The following is a 15,900-nucleotide window of genomic DNA, read 5'->3' on the forward strand; positions in this document are numbered from 1 at the left end:
TTTTCATCCGGTTGGTGTCGGTGGCTTGTGGCCGTCACCCTCAAAGGAGCCGAGAAGGGGGCAGGTTTCTATCTCCCGTCAGTTTGATCAAACATTATGCGCAATACACGGCAGCCCAGAGACGCTTAATATCGGCTTTTTTTTCTTTTTTTTTCCTTAATCGTCCGTGTCCGAGCAAATTGACGAAAGATATTTCAGCTGAAGGGTTGATTCGATCTGGAGACTCGTTGACTTCCGGAGCAAATTTTTTTTTTTTTTGGCGGTGCGTACCGTAAAGACAGACCTCAGCGCGATGTTCGAGGCGTCTTTTCAAATAAGACCGCGTGCTCGTGTTCAGCTGACGACGGTTCCCAGAGTGATTTACAACGTTGGAAAGAGTCGGCCAAAAGCTTCAGGCTTTGTAGCGATCCGTCAAACTAAGAGGCCTCTTCGGCGATATTAAATATATGAATACATCATAGAAGGACAGCCACTACCGGTTGCATTTTTTTCTGGAGCCTTGAAGGAGAAAAAAGAGCGAGGCGGTACCACCGGACCGGGGCCAGGAAAGAAAAAAAAAAAAAAAAAAAAAAACACACCTGAGAGCCGACCCCGTCGGGTTGGAGGCCCTCTGACCTGCTTCACAGCTGTTTCTTGTTAGTGCCTTTAAACCAATTCCCAGAGTTTCCACGCTTGAATCCTGCCCCGCAGAAAGAGGCCGGACCAGGAGGGGGTTTATAAGACCCTGTGTGTGTGTGTGTGTGTGTGTATAAACAGCGCAGCCTTAATGTTTTATCTTATCGGGATGGCTGACCCCGGGAGAGAGAGAGAGAGAGAGAGACCCCCCCCCCCCCACACACACACACACACACACTTAAGACGCCCTGCCCTGCGTTACTAACGCCACCAACAGTCGGCCGAGGAGAGCTTCACAATCTTCTTCTTTCAAGTTATTAACCCTTCGCTCATTCGCAGGTTTAAGGGGGAGGGAGGGGGCGAGGGTAATGTTTCTGATGGTTTATTCTCACCCGTCACCGGCTTTTTATTTTTTTATTTTTTTTTTTTTTCTCCAATGCTCCGAAGCGGTGGGCTTTCCGGGAGCGGAGGAATGTCCGCCGCGTCCCGCAGCGGAGTCTGAAGCGGGCCGCGTGTTTTCGCCAGAGCCGCTGCAATCTCTGCTGCTGTTAACGTCACCGTGGAACGGATGGATAGCAGTTGTTTATTTAATGAAACCGGCGCGCCGACGGGCAGAAACATTTCCAGGGGACATAAATTAGCAGGAACGTCGAGAGGAATTGAAATGTTAAGCCCGAGAGTCCGTCCCGAGTCTTTTTCGGGGGGGGGGGGGGGGGGGGGACGTTGCCTTTCGCTCCGCACGCCCACGGACACATCGAAGGCACTCGGCGTGGCAGCTTGACGGAGACCAGGCCCGCCGGGTCCGTCCAGGAGACGCTCCCCAGCCCCTCTCTCCCTCTCTCTCTCTCTCTCTCTCTCTCTACTTCGGGTAGAGCAGCGTCCTCCGGGAGGCGGCTCACCTCAGCGTGACCCTCCCCTGCCCCCCACACCCACCCCTTCTCCCCTCTCCCCCTCCTCTCCCCCCAGGATCTGAGACGGCTTTAGATTGATGTGCGCTGCCTCCTTCTCCCACACATTGTTGGGGTAACTTCCTCTTGCCTTTCCCCTTCTTTAAAGAAAAAAAAAAGAAGAAGGGCCCGGTTTACGAGTCGGGGGGGCGGCGGCGGGGGGGGGCGCTGAGCTTGCGCTAAGGATGCCGTCATGAGGGCGCTGAGGACGCGCCTTTGTGCGAACCGGCAGCGGCCTCTTCGTCAGCTGCGTCCGAGAGGTCACGGGGGAGACGGAGGAGAGCGGCCGAGTTCCCGCCGTTTCGAAGTGACCCGGCTCAATCGAGGCGAGCAAAAGGCGCTCGGACTCACTTTGCTGTTTACGCGTCGGGAGAAGATCCGGACCGTCTTCAACACGCTTTCAGCACCCGATCGACGGTTGTTGTTGTCGGAGACCGGGGTGTCTGTCGGCGAAGGGTTTACGACGTTTGTGGGTGATTTGTAGACACGAAAATTACGAAAGCGAAAATGCACGAGGAGATCGGAGGTGGGGGGAACCCTCCCCCGTGACTTCCCGCTTCCCCTCGGCGCCTCTTTCGCACCGAATGCACGTTGTTACCGCCGGCCGAGGGCAACCCAGGTGAGATAAGGTCCTGGGAGCGCTCGGCCTTTAGGACAATTAGGGGAGGCGGCGCGGCACCTCGCGGCCCAGGTGATGGATCGTACCGGCGGCGGGTTGGCGGGGTTGACGCCGAGAGCGAGGGGTGATTGGCTGAGGCGGGCGTGAGGATCTGACAGAGACGGATTGTGGAGGAGAGGAGCCAGCTGGGTCTGAGTGGGATCTATAAACACGCCGGGACAGGAACGGAGGCTGCAGAAGGCCTGCGAGGTGATACAACACATCTGGGGGAGGTGTGGGGGAGGGAGGGCGAGGGGAGGTGTGGATGAGGGCGTCATGGTAACGAGATATAAACACAGGCCTGAGGCCTTTATAGCAACCCGCTTGCTCAGATTTTAATCTCACGCTCGCTCATATATATATATATATATGCAGACAGCTCATCGGGAAAACATTTATAAATGTCGACGTTATCGCAAAAGACGACTGCAAAATATGCACTCAAAGTTTTCATTTAAGCAACGGTGCAAATGTAAACATGTCATCAGTAATGATCAGCTGACAGAGGTTCAGAATTTAACTCCACAACTCTCCTCAGCGCCACGAAGCATTTCAGCGTCTTTCGGCTAATTGTTTTTTGGTTTAAATAGCTCTGCTCACTTTGCTGCTTCACAACACAGTTATCACAACACAGTTATGTTTCTCAGGAGTTGGTGGAGACCGAAACGAAGCTAAAAGACCGCCAGCATTGGACTTTACTTTTGTCAGGTCGTCAGTGTTGAAGTACTGCAGCCCAAGTGGCCATAAAAAGTTGTCAGAGCATCTATATAGTACCCGAGTCTTAATAAACGTGGAACAACCTTTTTTCTTTCTTTTTTTTTAAACTTTACTTTAAGGAGTTAAAAACATGCTTTTTATTACAACTCTATTTACTTCAAAAAGAAAAGCTGAAACCATAAAACACGTTGAGAAAATGTGAGCGTGAATTCGTGCCTAGTTGTGGTATTCGATTTGTTTTGAAGTCGATTTTGTCCGATAACCAGCCCGAGCTGCGATCACGGGGGGGGGGGGTGACTCGTGAACTTCCGCTCAAAAACCGTCTCGTGTCACCACGGAGACCCGTCGGGCCTAATCCACTTACCTTCTGCCCAAAAAAAACCCTCCCCACCCACCCTCCCACCCCTATCAATAAAAAAAAAAGGTATCATTTTACCGACACCCCCCCCCCCCACCCCACCCGAGGCCCCGCAAAAAGCAGATAGAGAAGCCACCCCTGTTAAGACTTCCCTTTCACGGATGGCGGTGGGGTTTTTCATGCTCCCCCGTAAGCCTCTAAATCCCTCTGTCGCCATCACTCGCCCCGCGTACTGCGCCGGAGGAAGCGACGTCTTGCAAAACTAAACCTGCGAGGTTTCGTGTTGTGTGTGTGTGTGTGTGTAGCGCAGGATTCCCGGATCAGGCTAAACACACACTTTTTTTCTTTTTTATTAACCGTGGGCACAGCACATGCAGTAGTGTGTTCTCCATCTGTGTGTTTAAATAAGTCGATTTCTGTTCGAGCAACACGTCCGTGTTTGTGTCAGCTCCCTCTTGATGGCTGCTTACCGAGACTGAACTGCAGAACAAATCAGTGTCTGTCTGTGTAATTGTGAGTGTGTATGCAAGCACATGAGCATTTGTGTATAGCCGTTGGCACGCTGCTGTGTAGTTAGGATCGGGGCCAACTTTTTTCTGGTGGAATTTCCTGTCTGAATCGAGCGCCCGCCCTCCCTCCCCCCTCCTACACACACACACACACACACACACACACACACACACACACACACACACACGCACCTCCTCCTCCTCCTCCTCTGCTCTCTCTCTCGCTCTCTCAAAGTACGACAAAGGCTTTTTTTTTTTTTTTTTTTCTCCCCCCACTGAAAATTATTCCTGACCCGGCCTCTCAGGGTATTATTATTATCATTGAGTACTTCCTCGAAGACATGATCCCACTCTGCTTCTCCACTTCAGCACGGTCCTGATCCGGCGGCGGCTTCATTTGGACATTAATGAGAGTGTGCTTTTCCTCTTCCTCCTCCTTTTTTTTTTTTTCACCCTCTCCCCCTCCCCTCCTCCACCCTCCACCTCCCCGAGTCATGAGATTGGGGATTTTTTTTGTTAACATTGAACACCTGGCATTGTCTTTTAAAAGCGAGAGATCAGATGGGGGGGGGCTTGCTTTTTTTTTTTTTTTTTTTAAGAAGATGTGGGAACTCTTCCGCCGGCTGCCTCGGCAGGATGTTTTAACCTCGTTATGGGGGCAGAGATGATTCTGCTCTAGTCCCCAAAAAAACAAACATTCTACGAGAAGATCAGAGCAGATACGAGGCCTGGAAAAAACAAAACGACGACCGGGTAAAAGTTCTCCACCTGGGGGGGGGGGGCACTAACTGACCTGGTCTTCACTATAATTACAATGCATGCTACCCCCTCCCTCTCCTACCACCCTCCTGCCACCCCCATCAGCTGCTGCTGACACAATGGGTGTTATCAGGTGAGGAGACCCCCCCCCTCTGAGATGTCACTGTCGACCCCTGACTCACACGTGACTGACACTTTGTACTGTGAATTACACAAAACCGAAAGTAATAGTTGAGTATATAGTTATATGCAAGTATTAAAACAACAACAACAACAACACAAAAGCCTGCATTTTGAGACTTTACTATAACATTTTTTTTTTTTTTACTTTTTGACTGTACAAGAATTAAATACAGACACGCAATAAAAAACAAATAAATAAGAAAACCCACAAAAGACCTCATCGGTGAAGGCGTAATGTTTCAGGGACACAAACAACCTTTCGAGGAAGTCCAGTGTGAGTTGCGGAGCCACGATTTTTGAAGGCTCACCGGACGCCGCCGCGTACGTGATTGTGCAACGGTGTAAAGCCGCCACAGCGACCGCGTTGTTCTCCGTTCTCGTTGGTACACTGGGCTAGAATCTGTCACCCGCACTGTTTTGGGTATACGAAGCCCGGGGGGGGAGGGCGGGGGGTGTAACCCCGCACGCCCGAACGCACCCGAGTTACGCACCGGACGGACGGTAAATCAAGAGGACCGGAGGTGCGTGAGCCGTCGCGGTCGCTTACCTGTCGGCGGCTGTCCCCGCAGCCCCGGCAAACACAATGCAGCTGTCCGGGTGATGGAAGGTCCTGCTCAGCCCTTATCACCCCCCCGCATCCAGCAGCAGCAGCAGCACCGACCTGGGGAACGGGGGGGGGGGGGCAGAAGGGAGGGAGAGGGTGGAAGGGGGGGTCAGCCTCTGGAGGTTCTGCTCGGTTCTGGTTGGTCCAGTGTGTTTGTGCACGCCGTTAAATATGCGCATTGACAAACGAGAGCAGGGGTTTAGTCATGACGGACTCTCCCGACGTGTCTAAAAGAAGGCTGACTCGCAGCGCGACCTTTGCAGTCGCTGTCGTCCCGTGACACCCCCCCCTCCCTCCCCCCACACACACACACACACACCCGCTCCACCCCCACCTGCTCCACCAGAGATGTGCCAGGCAGCGCAAGCAGGGGGCACCTCTCGCACAAAGCCCCAACTTCTGGCTCCACTTGTGAAACAAAGCTCAAACTCCTTTTCCCAGCTCTCAACTCCCTCTCGCTCATTTACTGGGCGCCTCTTTTGGCTTCGTAACGCGCAAAGTTGACTCTGAATTGGCCGTCCGTCTCGCGCACAAAAGGCGGCGGGGAGGGTCGCTGGCCGAGGTCCAGCGGCGTAGATCTTGATAGAAAGACGGAGCGCCCCCCTCCCAACCCTCAGCCCTTCAGCCCCTTCAGCCCATTTGAGGCGAGAGGAGCCACCAGACGGATTTTTTTTTTTTTTTTTTTTTTTACAACTAATTTTGTCTTCGTGGTCGATTCTCGCTTTTCTTGCGCGTTGCAGTCGAAACTTTCCGGCGGCTCACTTTCACCGGCGATTTATACAAATTTCAGGGTATTCATTCATTCCAAAGCAAATCTGCAGGAGGAGTGCGTTCCTGCACACATGTTTAAAAAAAAAATACAGCTGAATTTTAAAATGCACGTTGTTTTTTTTTTTATGGCTTGGATGGTGCGTTTTAACTTTCGCTAAACTGGACTCCATAAAAACAATACTTTTTTTTTTTTTTTAATGAATCAATGTCACACTCGAGGACGTGCTTTAACGTCAACAGTGACGTGGTCATACAACAAGATAGCAACGAAATAATGTTATCTCAATGTGTTCGTGTTGTGGAGCAATTCGCTCTCCAAATATAACACTTTTTGTTAGTGCGACCTCCGTTTCCACGGCAATGACACGGGGTATGACGAACAACTGGAAACAACTGAACGCTTACGTAACGTATGCGATGTTTACCACTCCAGGAAGTCGTCAGACCCTTAGCAACGACCCTAGCAACAGAGACAAAGATATTTTGTCGGTTTTATTGCTTTCTGGAGATGGTTTGTCAAACTGAATAAATACAGCACATGGAAACACTGAACTGTTTAGCCAGCTCAATCTGGTTGTAACTTAGACATCTGATGAAAAAAATACATCGACGGACTCGTGTGTTTTTAAGATTTTAGCACCGTGTCGTGTGTTAAAACCAAACCGGTCCAGCGAGCCGCCGCAAGGATTGTGAGTGCGTGACTGTCCGTGGTGTTACGGTACGGGTGCTCGGAGCGACCAAAAAGGACCAAAAGAGACCCGATTTCACCAAATGGGTCATTTCATAAAAACTTATAAGAGGTAAAAACAACTTTATATAGCATATAATAAGAAATTCAACTCCAATTATTTATTGGCATTGAGGAAGCGGAGTGATATTTCTAGTGATGAGCAGGGTGTGGTGTTATGCTGATTTGTTCCAAATGGTCAGTCCACCTAAAAAATAAAAACATATAAATTGTACAATTCTCATCCTAAACCACTAAATGTCGTTATGCATCAGTAACTCCAGAAAATAATCACTGACAGGTGACGCTTGTTCTTAAACAAATACCGGTCAAAGTGCGGTGTCAGTTTCGTGGGCTGCCTTCAGGGAGACGACACGACCCCCCCCCCCTCCCGCCACCACCACCACCACCGCCGCCTCCCCACCCCACCCTCCTCCCCGCCCCTCCCCGTCATGTGTAATCCCATCAGCATTAACTGAGAACAAGACTCTACAACGTCACCATGATTGCCTCAGTCACAGGAACAAAAGGCTCAATCAGGGTTAAGTAGCAGTAATGTCTGTCTTTGTAAACGGCATCACCTAAAAACAACATGCAAGCGCTGTCGGAGCCTCGAGGCGCGGAGTCCTGTTACGCCTTGTTTTTTTGTTTTTTTTTCCACAGCACGCCGAAGGCTCAAACAGGAAGGTGTTTTTTTTGTTGTTTTTTTTAAATGCAAACATTAGGAAAGAAAATTCAGTTTTCTCATTTGAACTCTGAACAACTTTTAGCTTTCCCTAAAACTGCGCTTTCCCCGTCACGCGTTTCTTTTAATGCATTTAATCAATTTTTTTTTTTTTTTATCCCAAACCGTGAGCCATCAGCTGCTGGTTTTTTTTTTTTTTTCCTTTAACAGAAATAGTGTTTCACATATTAATTATTTCCAGTCGCTTACGCTCCGTTGTTTTTCCCACACCACCACCGCCACCAGTGAAACTCGACACTTTCTGCACAAATGTTTCACATTAAAATCCCCCCAGTGGTTGAAAAAAAAAAAAAAAAGGCTGAATCAATCCCTTTTCCTGGCAGGCTTTTAATGTGAAAAAAAAAAAAAAAAATAACAGACAGACAGAGTTGAATATGAGGACTAGAAAAAAAAAAAAAAAAAAAACTGCAAAGTGGAACTGATTCAAAATATTTTGTGAATGAAACTGAGACTTTGGAAGACAATGACTGGACTGATTCAGTCTCAAGTCATTTTCTCAGAGCATGTTGGCATGGCTTTGGTATGAAAAGCCGCACCAATTTCCCCCCTCGGTACCGAACGCTATAGTGTTCGCTCTCTCAGATAATGATCTGTTCTCACTGATCTTTGACCTTTGACCTCAGTAGTCCCAGGTTCACTGGACCGCGTACAGCCACAGAATCCTAATAGCGACCTCGGATCAACCCGAGGGAGCTGGCTGACCACCCCCGCCCACACACACACACACACAAACACAACTGAATTTACTATCAAGATGTTTCTAAAGTCGTGTTTTTGGGATTTATTTTTCCGCATCAAGCACATGTAACTTTAACATATCACACCGGAGAAGCCTTTCCTGTTTGATTGGAGCTCTCATCGTCCTTAAGTCAAGACAACACAGTCTCCTACTGACCCGCTGTAATGACAGTAATGAATGAAAATGGACTCTGTTGTTCTAACGAGACTTCCCTCGAGCCGTCGGACCGTTTATGGCAGGAAACGGTGGATTCTTTGTCTGACACATAAAAACAACATTCATTGTTGTGTAAAACCCACTCGGGTCTTATTGGAAGGAGACAGACCTTAATGAACGCTCGGCTCTCGGGGTAAAAAGAAACAAAAAAAGCCACAGACGGCGAGGAAGGTTTCAATTACCGGTGGATGACGGGAACTGTAAAACGGTAGAGCTGCAGTCAGTAACTGTATTGCGGCTGTAATATTCTTGTTCTGCACCATTTCAATGTTCTTCTAATTAAGTCACCTTTAAGAAAATGCGGTTATCAAACTTGAATCTCTTTTTTTTTTTTGTGCTTGCAGGTGCCCACCACCTCTTCCCCACCTTTCACACGCCCATCCCGATCGACATGCGGCACCACGAGGGGCGGTACCATTACGAGCCGCACCCGCTCCACGCCATGCACGGGTAAGCGTCGGCATTTCTTCAGAAACAAACTGTTCATGGCGACAGTTTAATGTTCTTTAACAAGCAGACGCCAACCAGGTGGTCCACCTTCATCAGCTCATGTGCTATGCAACCAAAAGTGAATAATAATTAACAGGACTGTATTTTAAATTCTACTGGAGATACTGAAGTATCCAAAGACATCAACTATGTCAGGCTTAATTTTGGGGAAATATGTATAAATTGATGCACAAGGCATCTTGAATATTGGCATTTCTCCTCTGTAAATCGTAGAGCTTTAATCTAGAGCTGTAACAAGCTGATGTCAAATGTGATGCTCATGTACAGTGATACTGTAACACAATGAAGAATACATTGATTTTTCAACCTCTTAAGTTTGTAATGGGGGGGGGGGAATCAGAAAACTGCATGTTTACAGGTCAATAAAACAAAAACACATCAGCTACGTTTCATATTTTGGAGCGTCAATACTCCAAAATTGAATTTTGATGTTACAATTGAACATATTCATCAGTCATAGTCAGGTCTTGAAAGAAGTCAGGTGATTCTCATTTCAGCAGCAGTTTAAAAAGAAACAGACCATTTTTTTTTTTTTTTTAATGAAATGTCTAAAACACAAACATGTCTCGGTTAGACTTGTTAATTGTCACATTTCACCGGTTTGTCTCTGATTATTCTCGACCACTCCGGCCTATTTGTCAGCACCACAGCTGCGAGGATGGCCCCCCCCTTCTTTCGGAGCTTCCCCGAGTCAGACAAGTTCATCGAATCCAGATACGCTGAGGGAGAGTGGAGAGAATTAGTATCACTATGGCCGACTGTTAAAGTTTCCTCTCCTAACATTTCATGGTTCGGGAGTTGGAGAGCTCTCTGGGTGCTGGCATGGCCCAAAAAAAGGGTGGAGGTCTGCCAAGAAACATAACTTGTAGTCGGACGGCTCAGCAGAGAGACAATGTTGAAGGAGGTCCATAAACCATTTCTTCAAGAAAGAACTGCAGCTATTAATCTAACTGTAAAATCCCCCTTATATCCTTTATTATGAAGGAAAAAAATAAAGACGGGGCTTTTTGTGTGATTGGGATTGATAGGTTGGAAGTCCAGTCGTAAAACATGAACGTCTTTTCCTGACTTTATTAATGTAGTTTTACCATAAAAGTCTGGCCTCCTTAAAGTCTTATCTAAAATATTCGAATCCAGGAAAAAGATCAATAGAGGTTTCGCGAGAACTCTGCTGTTACATTTAAATTCAGCGAGATCAGGTGATACGCGGTGGAGGCAGAGCTATTCATCACCAGCAAAGCAAGGTAAAGGAAGGAGGGGGTGGGGGGGGGGGGAAGGGAGGGTGGAGGAGGAGGAGGGGGCGGGGGAGTGTGGCCGCGCACCCAGTTTGTTGTGATTAATGTGACGTGACTCTTGACGGCGCGCTCCCACTAATTCATCAAGGCCTCGATCTCGCTGTCTTTCCTCCAGCGCGCGCCAAAATTCACCTAATTAAGAAATGGAGCAGGGTGTCGGCGCGGCGGCGGCACTTCGGGTTGCACTTCCTGTCTGAAGGAGCTTGCCGGCTGCCCCCTCCACCTTCCCCCCCTTTCAGTTCTGTTTGCACGCAACTTCCTATGATGTTAATAATACTGCACAATTTTAGTCCTAATCGTTTTCAAATGCATTCATTTAGAGAACCGTGGGACTCAAAGTTGCAAAATTAAAAGGGACCTGGCCGAACAGAGCAGACGGTCTGTGACGAACACAGAAAACGATATCTTGAATTCGCGTTCATTATTTTGAGCGCAAGATCGCGGTTCCCCGGAGGGGCTGCTCATCTGACCGAGGCCCTTTGGAAACTCTCCTCCACGACACAGGGAGAAGTAAGAGTCCATATTATATGAATTACTCAGGATTGCAGTGTCAGAACATGAGGCTTTTTTTTTATATATATATATATATATTTTTTATAGCATTTTCCTAAACGCTTGCTCCAGCATTTAAAAATAGAACCCTTCCGGCTGTGGTCTTCTCCGCCTTTTCACGGACGTAGAACTCCGCGGAAGAAGCGGCACGCCGTGTCCGAGCTGCTTCTGGAACCTTCGGAGGAGCCTCTCGTGGGATGACAGTAGAACCTGGATTTAGACGCGGCACTTATGTGCTTGTTTGCTGCGTGTTGTAGGAGTCGGGCATCTTGTGCGCGAAAGCCCACATTGCCAGCAAACGCCAGCCACCAATGCCAGCGTGTTTGACCGAGTAATTAGCATCCGAAATCCAGCCTTCCATTCCCAGAACCTCAATGACAACGCGGCGGATGAGAAAAACAGATCCCCCGCTCATTCCGCAGGCCCGTATATTTATGCTTTTTGGGAAGCAGTCGGGGGCCAAATTGCAGCATTGAAAAGTTGAAATATGCCCAAGGTTTTTGTGTGGCAGAGCTGTGGCCTGCACCGCCCCTGTACGCAAACAGATGTGGTCCCGCTCAGCCAGGCAATCAGCCCGCTCGAGGCCCCGCCGCCACACAGCCCGGAATGTGTTGATGAAATACAGTTTACAGATCAGCCATTTGGGTTCATGTTGGGTGTCCCCTCCCCGCCCCCCGCCCCCCGCCCCCACCCACCCACCCCCCCAACCCCCTCATTGTTTTGGTTTGGTTAACAAGTCGAGGGGAAGGGTTGGCGGAGAGTGGGCCGATTTTTCCAAGTCTGCCGATTGGTCGTCGTGTGGTTTTTGACAGACGTGTTGTTATCTCGTGTTGTTTCTTGCTGGCTCCGGCGCCCGCTCATCGTCACGGCTGATGTTTGAATTTTGGATGCACCCTTGAGTTACGGCCAGGAATGCGCTGCTGAAAAAGACAACGGGACCTGTCAATCAAAAAGACAAATCAATAGCCAGAGAGTTTCACGCTTTATCGCATGGTCTCAACGTAATTTTCCTGCAGGAACCAAATGGCATGTGACAGCATCGGAGGCAAATAATGGATAATTACCCTGTGTATAATCCCACCTCCATTAAGTATAACGTCCCATCGCCTGACATAGTTCCACCGGGCCCCTCCTTTGTACACAGTCCCTGCTTCTTGGGGAATACGGTATCAAGTTGTTCCCAAATTCTCAGCATCCTGATCGGGAGCCCCAAAAACAACGACGGCAGTTCTTTCGCGGGGTCCCCTGTGGGGTAGCGTGGTGATTTATCTTGATCGCCTCAGCTGCCCAGAAGTACAGAAGGGAGTGTGTCGCATCATAATTCATCCCACCCTGAGCCAGTGGGGAAAAATGCCAGAGAAGCAAATACTTGTTGGTCAGCTACGAGGCCATGGAAGCAGGCAGACAGAGAGGGAACTGACCTCACTTTGAAACCATGTTAAATGGGCAGCATCTTGTTGTAATGAAAATGGATTATTTTTCAAAGTCACTGTGTGCAATAAGACTGTCAATTTATGGAAAGTACAAACATTCCATGCCTCCACATCCAAAGCCGGACGCATGGTCTTTTCAGGTCGTCCATCTGTCCCATTCTCGCAATATCTCAAGAACAACTCAATGGAATTTCTTCAGATTTGGCACAAATGATCACACGGACTCAAGCATGAACTGATACAAATGTGGTGGTCAAAAGTCACTGTGATAAGAAAATATAGATGGATAAAGTGGTGACATTTTATATCCAAAAATTCGAAGGTCAACTTTTCTGGCCATTATTGAGCACCAAAACTCGGAAACCGACGGGGAGATCATGACCATATTTGGTCAAATACTGATTTAATACTCTTTTCTGCACCATCCATATTTAAAATAAAGCCTGATTGATACTGTAACTTTTATTAGATTACAGAAATTCTCAAGCACTTGAGGTGAACTTTGAAGTTTTTAAAGCACTTTCCATCAATTTCCTTATTTTGTCTTGAATGTAAAAAGAAACTTGGAAAGAATCTGTTTTTAATATCTCCTTCTTCTCTTACCTCCCCACTAATCGTGCCGCAATCATCAGCAGTCTAATGTACCCGTCCATGCACTGTGGTATGCGTTTAGTCATAGGGTTACTTATGTGCTCAACAAGCTGTACCTTGTCCAAATCACTTTTTCTCACAGCAGAGTTTTAACAATGGAACAACAGAGAGCATGTAATCACACAGGAGAGAACACGGCGACAAATAGCAATTACCTGCATGAAAGCATGTCATCTACCGGCTCACATCAACTTCCTTTCCCTCCATCGTCACCGGGACAAATGGGAATGCAATCTTTATTGCCTATTTCTTTAGTTCTTTCCAATGGAGGCAGCCACCCATAGTGCTCAGGTGTGATGGAGGTGTCTTTAAATGGCAGCCACTGATTAAGAGACAGTGCTCTCCCGGGGGAGGGAGGGCTCCAAGCCCCCTTCTGAGAGCTTCCCATTCAAACTCTGTGACTTGGAGCCTCTGGAAAACACACAGACTTCAAGTAACATCTTGTCAGGAAAAGGGTGGACCGACACGACTTCAATAACAGTACCTGCCAGACAGGACTATTATTTGCAGCGTCCTGTCAGGCAACGGCAGTAAATTTCACCTTATTATCACGGCTTCATACACACTCCCGGATCGTTTGAGTGATTTATGGTAGCCAGAGCGGTGTGTGTCGACACGCTGCTTTCCCACTAGCCGAAGAAACAAATAACTTGTTGATGGATGTAGTTTGAAAAAGTAAAATGTTACAAAATGGTTTTGGTGGGTGGAGCATGAAGAGGGAAGAATTTAATTATAATTGAAATTAAATACATTTCTTTTAACAAAAAAACACTTGAAGTTCTTATATTTTTCTCTCAGTGAAATTTTATTTGACCCGTCTGACTAGTAGAGCTCAACTGTCCAGAAACTATGAAAAACACGTTAATGACTGTTGCACTGGGTGACACCACAGATTGGATATAGTGTGTTCGTAGCTTCCGGGTCTGAAAAACGAGGCCGATGCTGAAGTGCCCTAAGCTGCAATACCACCCAGTGCCACTAGGGGTTGGCTCCAAAAAGCCTCCGGCTCCATAGTCTCCCATTCAACTTCCCTCATCAAATACAAAGTCAAAAACATTTCTCCACGAGTTATCTCGGTGTTGTTAGCTAAAGTCACTCGTTATTAGTTTCCTGGAGGTCCATGTGAAAATAATTCCTCATTAATTAGAAAATAAGCTTCAAAAACACCTGATTTTGGGGGCGTGTCTGTTTGATTGACAGGCCTGTGGTGCAGTCAGGTTCCGGCTATCGGTGGGCGGGAAGAAGTATCGTCGGGTTTCCAATCAGATCAATCAGATCCACCGCTGGCTCCTCCCCTCAGCTCATCCAAATATAGTCACTTCCTGCTCCAAACCCATATGCAACCCATATGCAAACATATATAAACTATAAAATGAAACATTATATCTATGAAACTAAGTGGCCTGAGTCAGGGTGCAGGAGGCTGGAAAGTACTGAGAGATGGATGAACTTAAAAAGATCAAGAACATTGTACAATAACACTGGCCTTACCCTTTTAAAACATGTTTCTGACTTCACCAAATATTAGAACCATACAGTATTATTATGAAACCTGTTACCCATTGTGATCCATTATTAAATCAGCATCAAAGATGGAGATGGAGATGAAACACGCTACATCAGCCAGGTGTTTCTAATATTCTGTCCATTCAGAAAACATATTAAACCATATTGCATTCGAGCTTTATGATGCACCTAAACGCTGGGAATCACAGTGTGCGATCACTTTGATGAGCTTTGAGTCACCGGGTCTAATAAGGAGAGAGCCGGCACCGGTGCCAGCTTACCCAGGTAGTCCTTGAGCGAAGCACCCGAGCACTAATCTGAGGCGGCTGTGCCAACTTCTCCGAGGCGGACCGAGGAGCGGAGCATGTTTTTTTTTTTTTTTTTTGTGTATGGAGCGTCTGTTTCTTCTCACTTCTCCCCTCCCGCCCAGAACAGAGGGCTCTTTATGGTTGTTTGTCGGGGGAAGAGTGGGCCCGACGGCAGAAACTTGGCCCTCGGACAAGGCCGGCAGTCTGCAGGCGCTTACTGGAAACGGAGCGAAGGGGTCTGGGCAGGGCCCGGGGTGCAGGTTGGCGTCCGCACAGAGAGCCGTGAAAGAGAGACTGAGCAGGGAAAAACTCTGGAGGGAGGGCGGGGGCGGGGTTTGGAGGCGGGGACGTGGGGGGGGGGGTGCATCTCAACCCACCTTTCATAGCCACAGAGAGAAACTGCAACCAGAACCAGCCAAATCGGAGCCAAACGATCGGGCATCCCCCCCCCCCCCCCCCCCCCCCCCCCCCCCCCCCCCCCCCCCCCCCCCCCCCCCCCCCCCCCCCCCCCCCCCCCCCCCCCCCCCCCCCCCCCCCCCCCCCCCCCCCCCCCCCCCCCCCCCCCCCCCCCCGACGGATGTATCGATCGCTCTACAGACAGATTTAACGGACTAACATCGTGTACTATAGACTCTTTTCAGACACATACACACACACACACACACACACACACACACACGCATGCAGTGTACCCAGCCTGCACTCGATGCTGCCAAGAATCAAAACCACACATATAAACACTCATTTGTTCACAGCGGCCATCGAGCTGCTAAAGTGTCAACTTGAACAGCGTTTTTGCTCCGAGTCGCTCATAAAGAGAGTCGTTTTTACAGCATGGAAGCCCTGTGTTGTGTGTGTGTGTGTGTGTGTGTGTGTGTGTGTGTGTGTGTGTGTCAGACAGATTTAAGTGAAGAAAAACTGAGACAAAACTAATAGGTTATTTTAAAGGAATTAGCTCACTTTCCATGCTTTAAGTTACTTTATTTCAATTGAAAAACATAAATTGTGGCTAAAAATGGGAAACCAAACGATTAAATATTTCAAGTAAAAAATGTTAAACGGACACTGAAGTGACCTTAAACAGGAATGCTGAACGT

General features: G+C 48.2%; 1 protein-coding gene across 1 annotated transcript in view; it reads left to right on the forward strand.

The window, feature by feature from the left end:
• gli2a (GLI family zinc finger 2a) overlaps positions 1-15,900 on the forward strand; it is an 80,373-nt gene that overhangs the window by 36,989 nt on the left and 27,484 nt on the right. The window contains exon 3 of the mRNA XM_069717036.1: positions 8,893-8,998. Within this exon, the coding sequence (XP_069573137.1) occupies positions 8,893-8,998 (106 nt within the window). The remainder of the gene's footprint in view (positions 1-8,892; positions 8,999-15,900) is intronic.

The sequence above is a fragment of the Brachyistius frenatus genome, unplaced genomic scaffold, assembly GCF_029030835.1.
Source record: "Brachyistius frenatus isolate BFR_SWC_R1_liver_20210118 unplaced genomic scaffold, ASM2903083v1 Contig_167, whole genome shotgun sequence".
In the NCBI taxonomy this organism is placed as follows: Eukaryota; Metazoa; Chordata; class Actinopteri; family Embiotocidae; genus Brachyistius; species Brachyistius frenatus.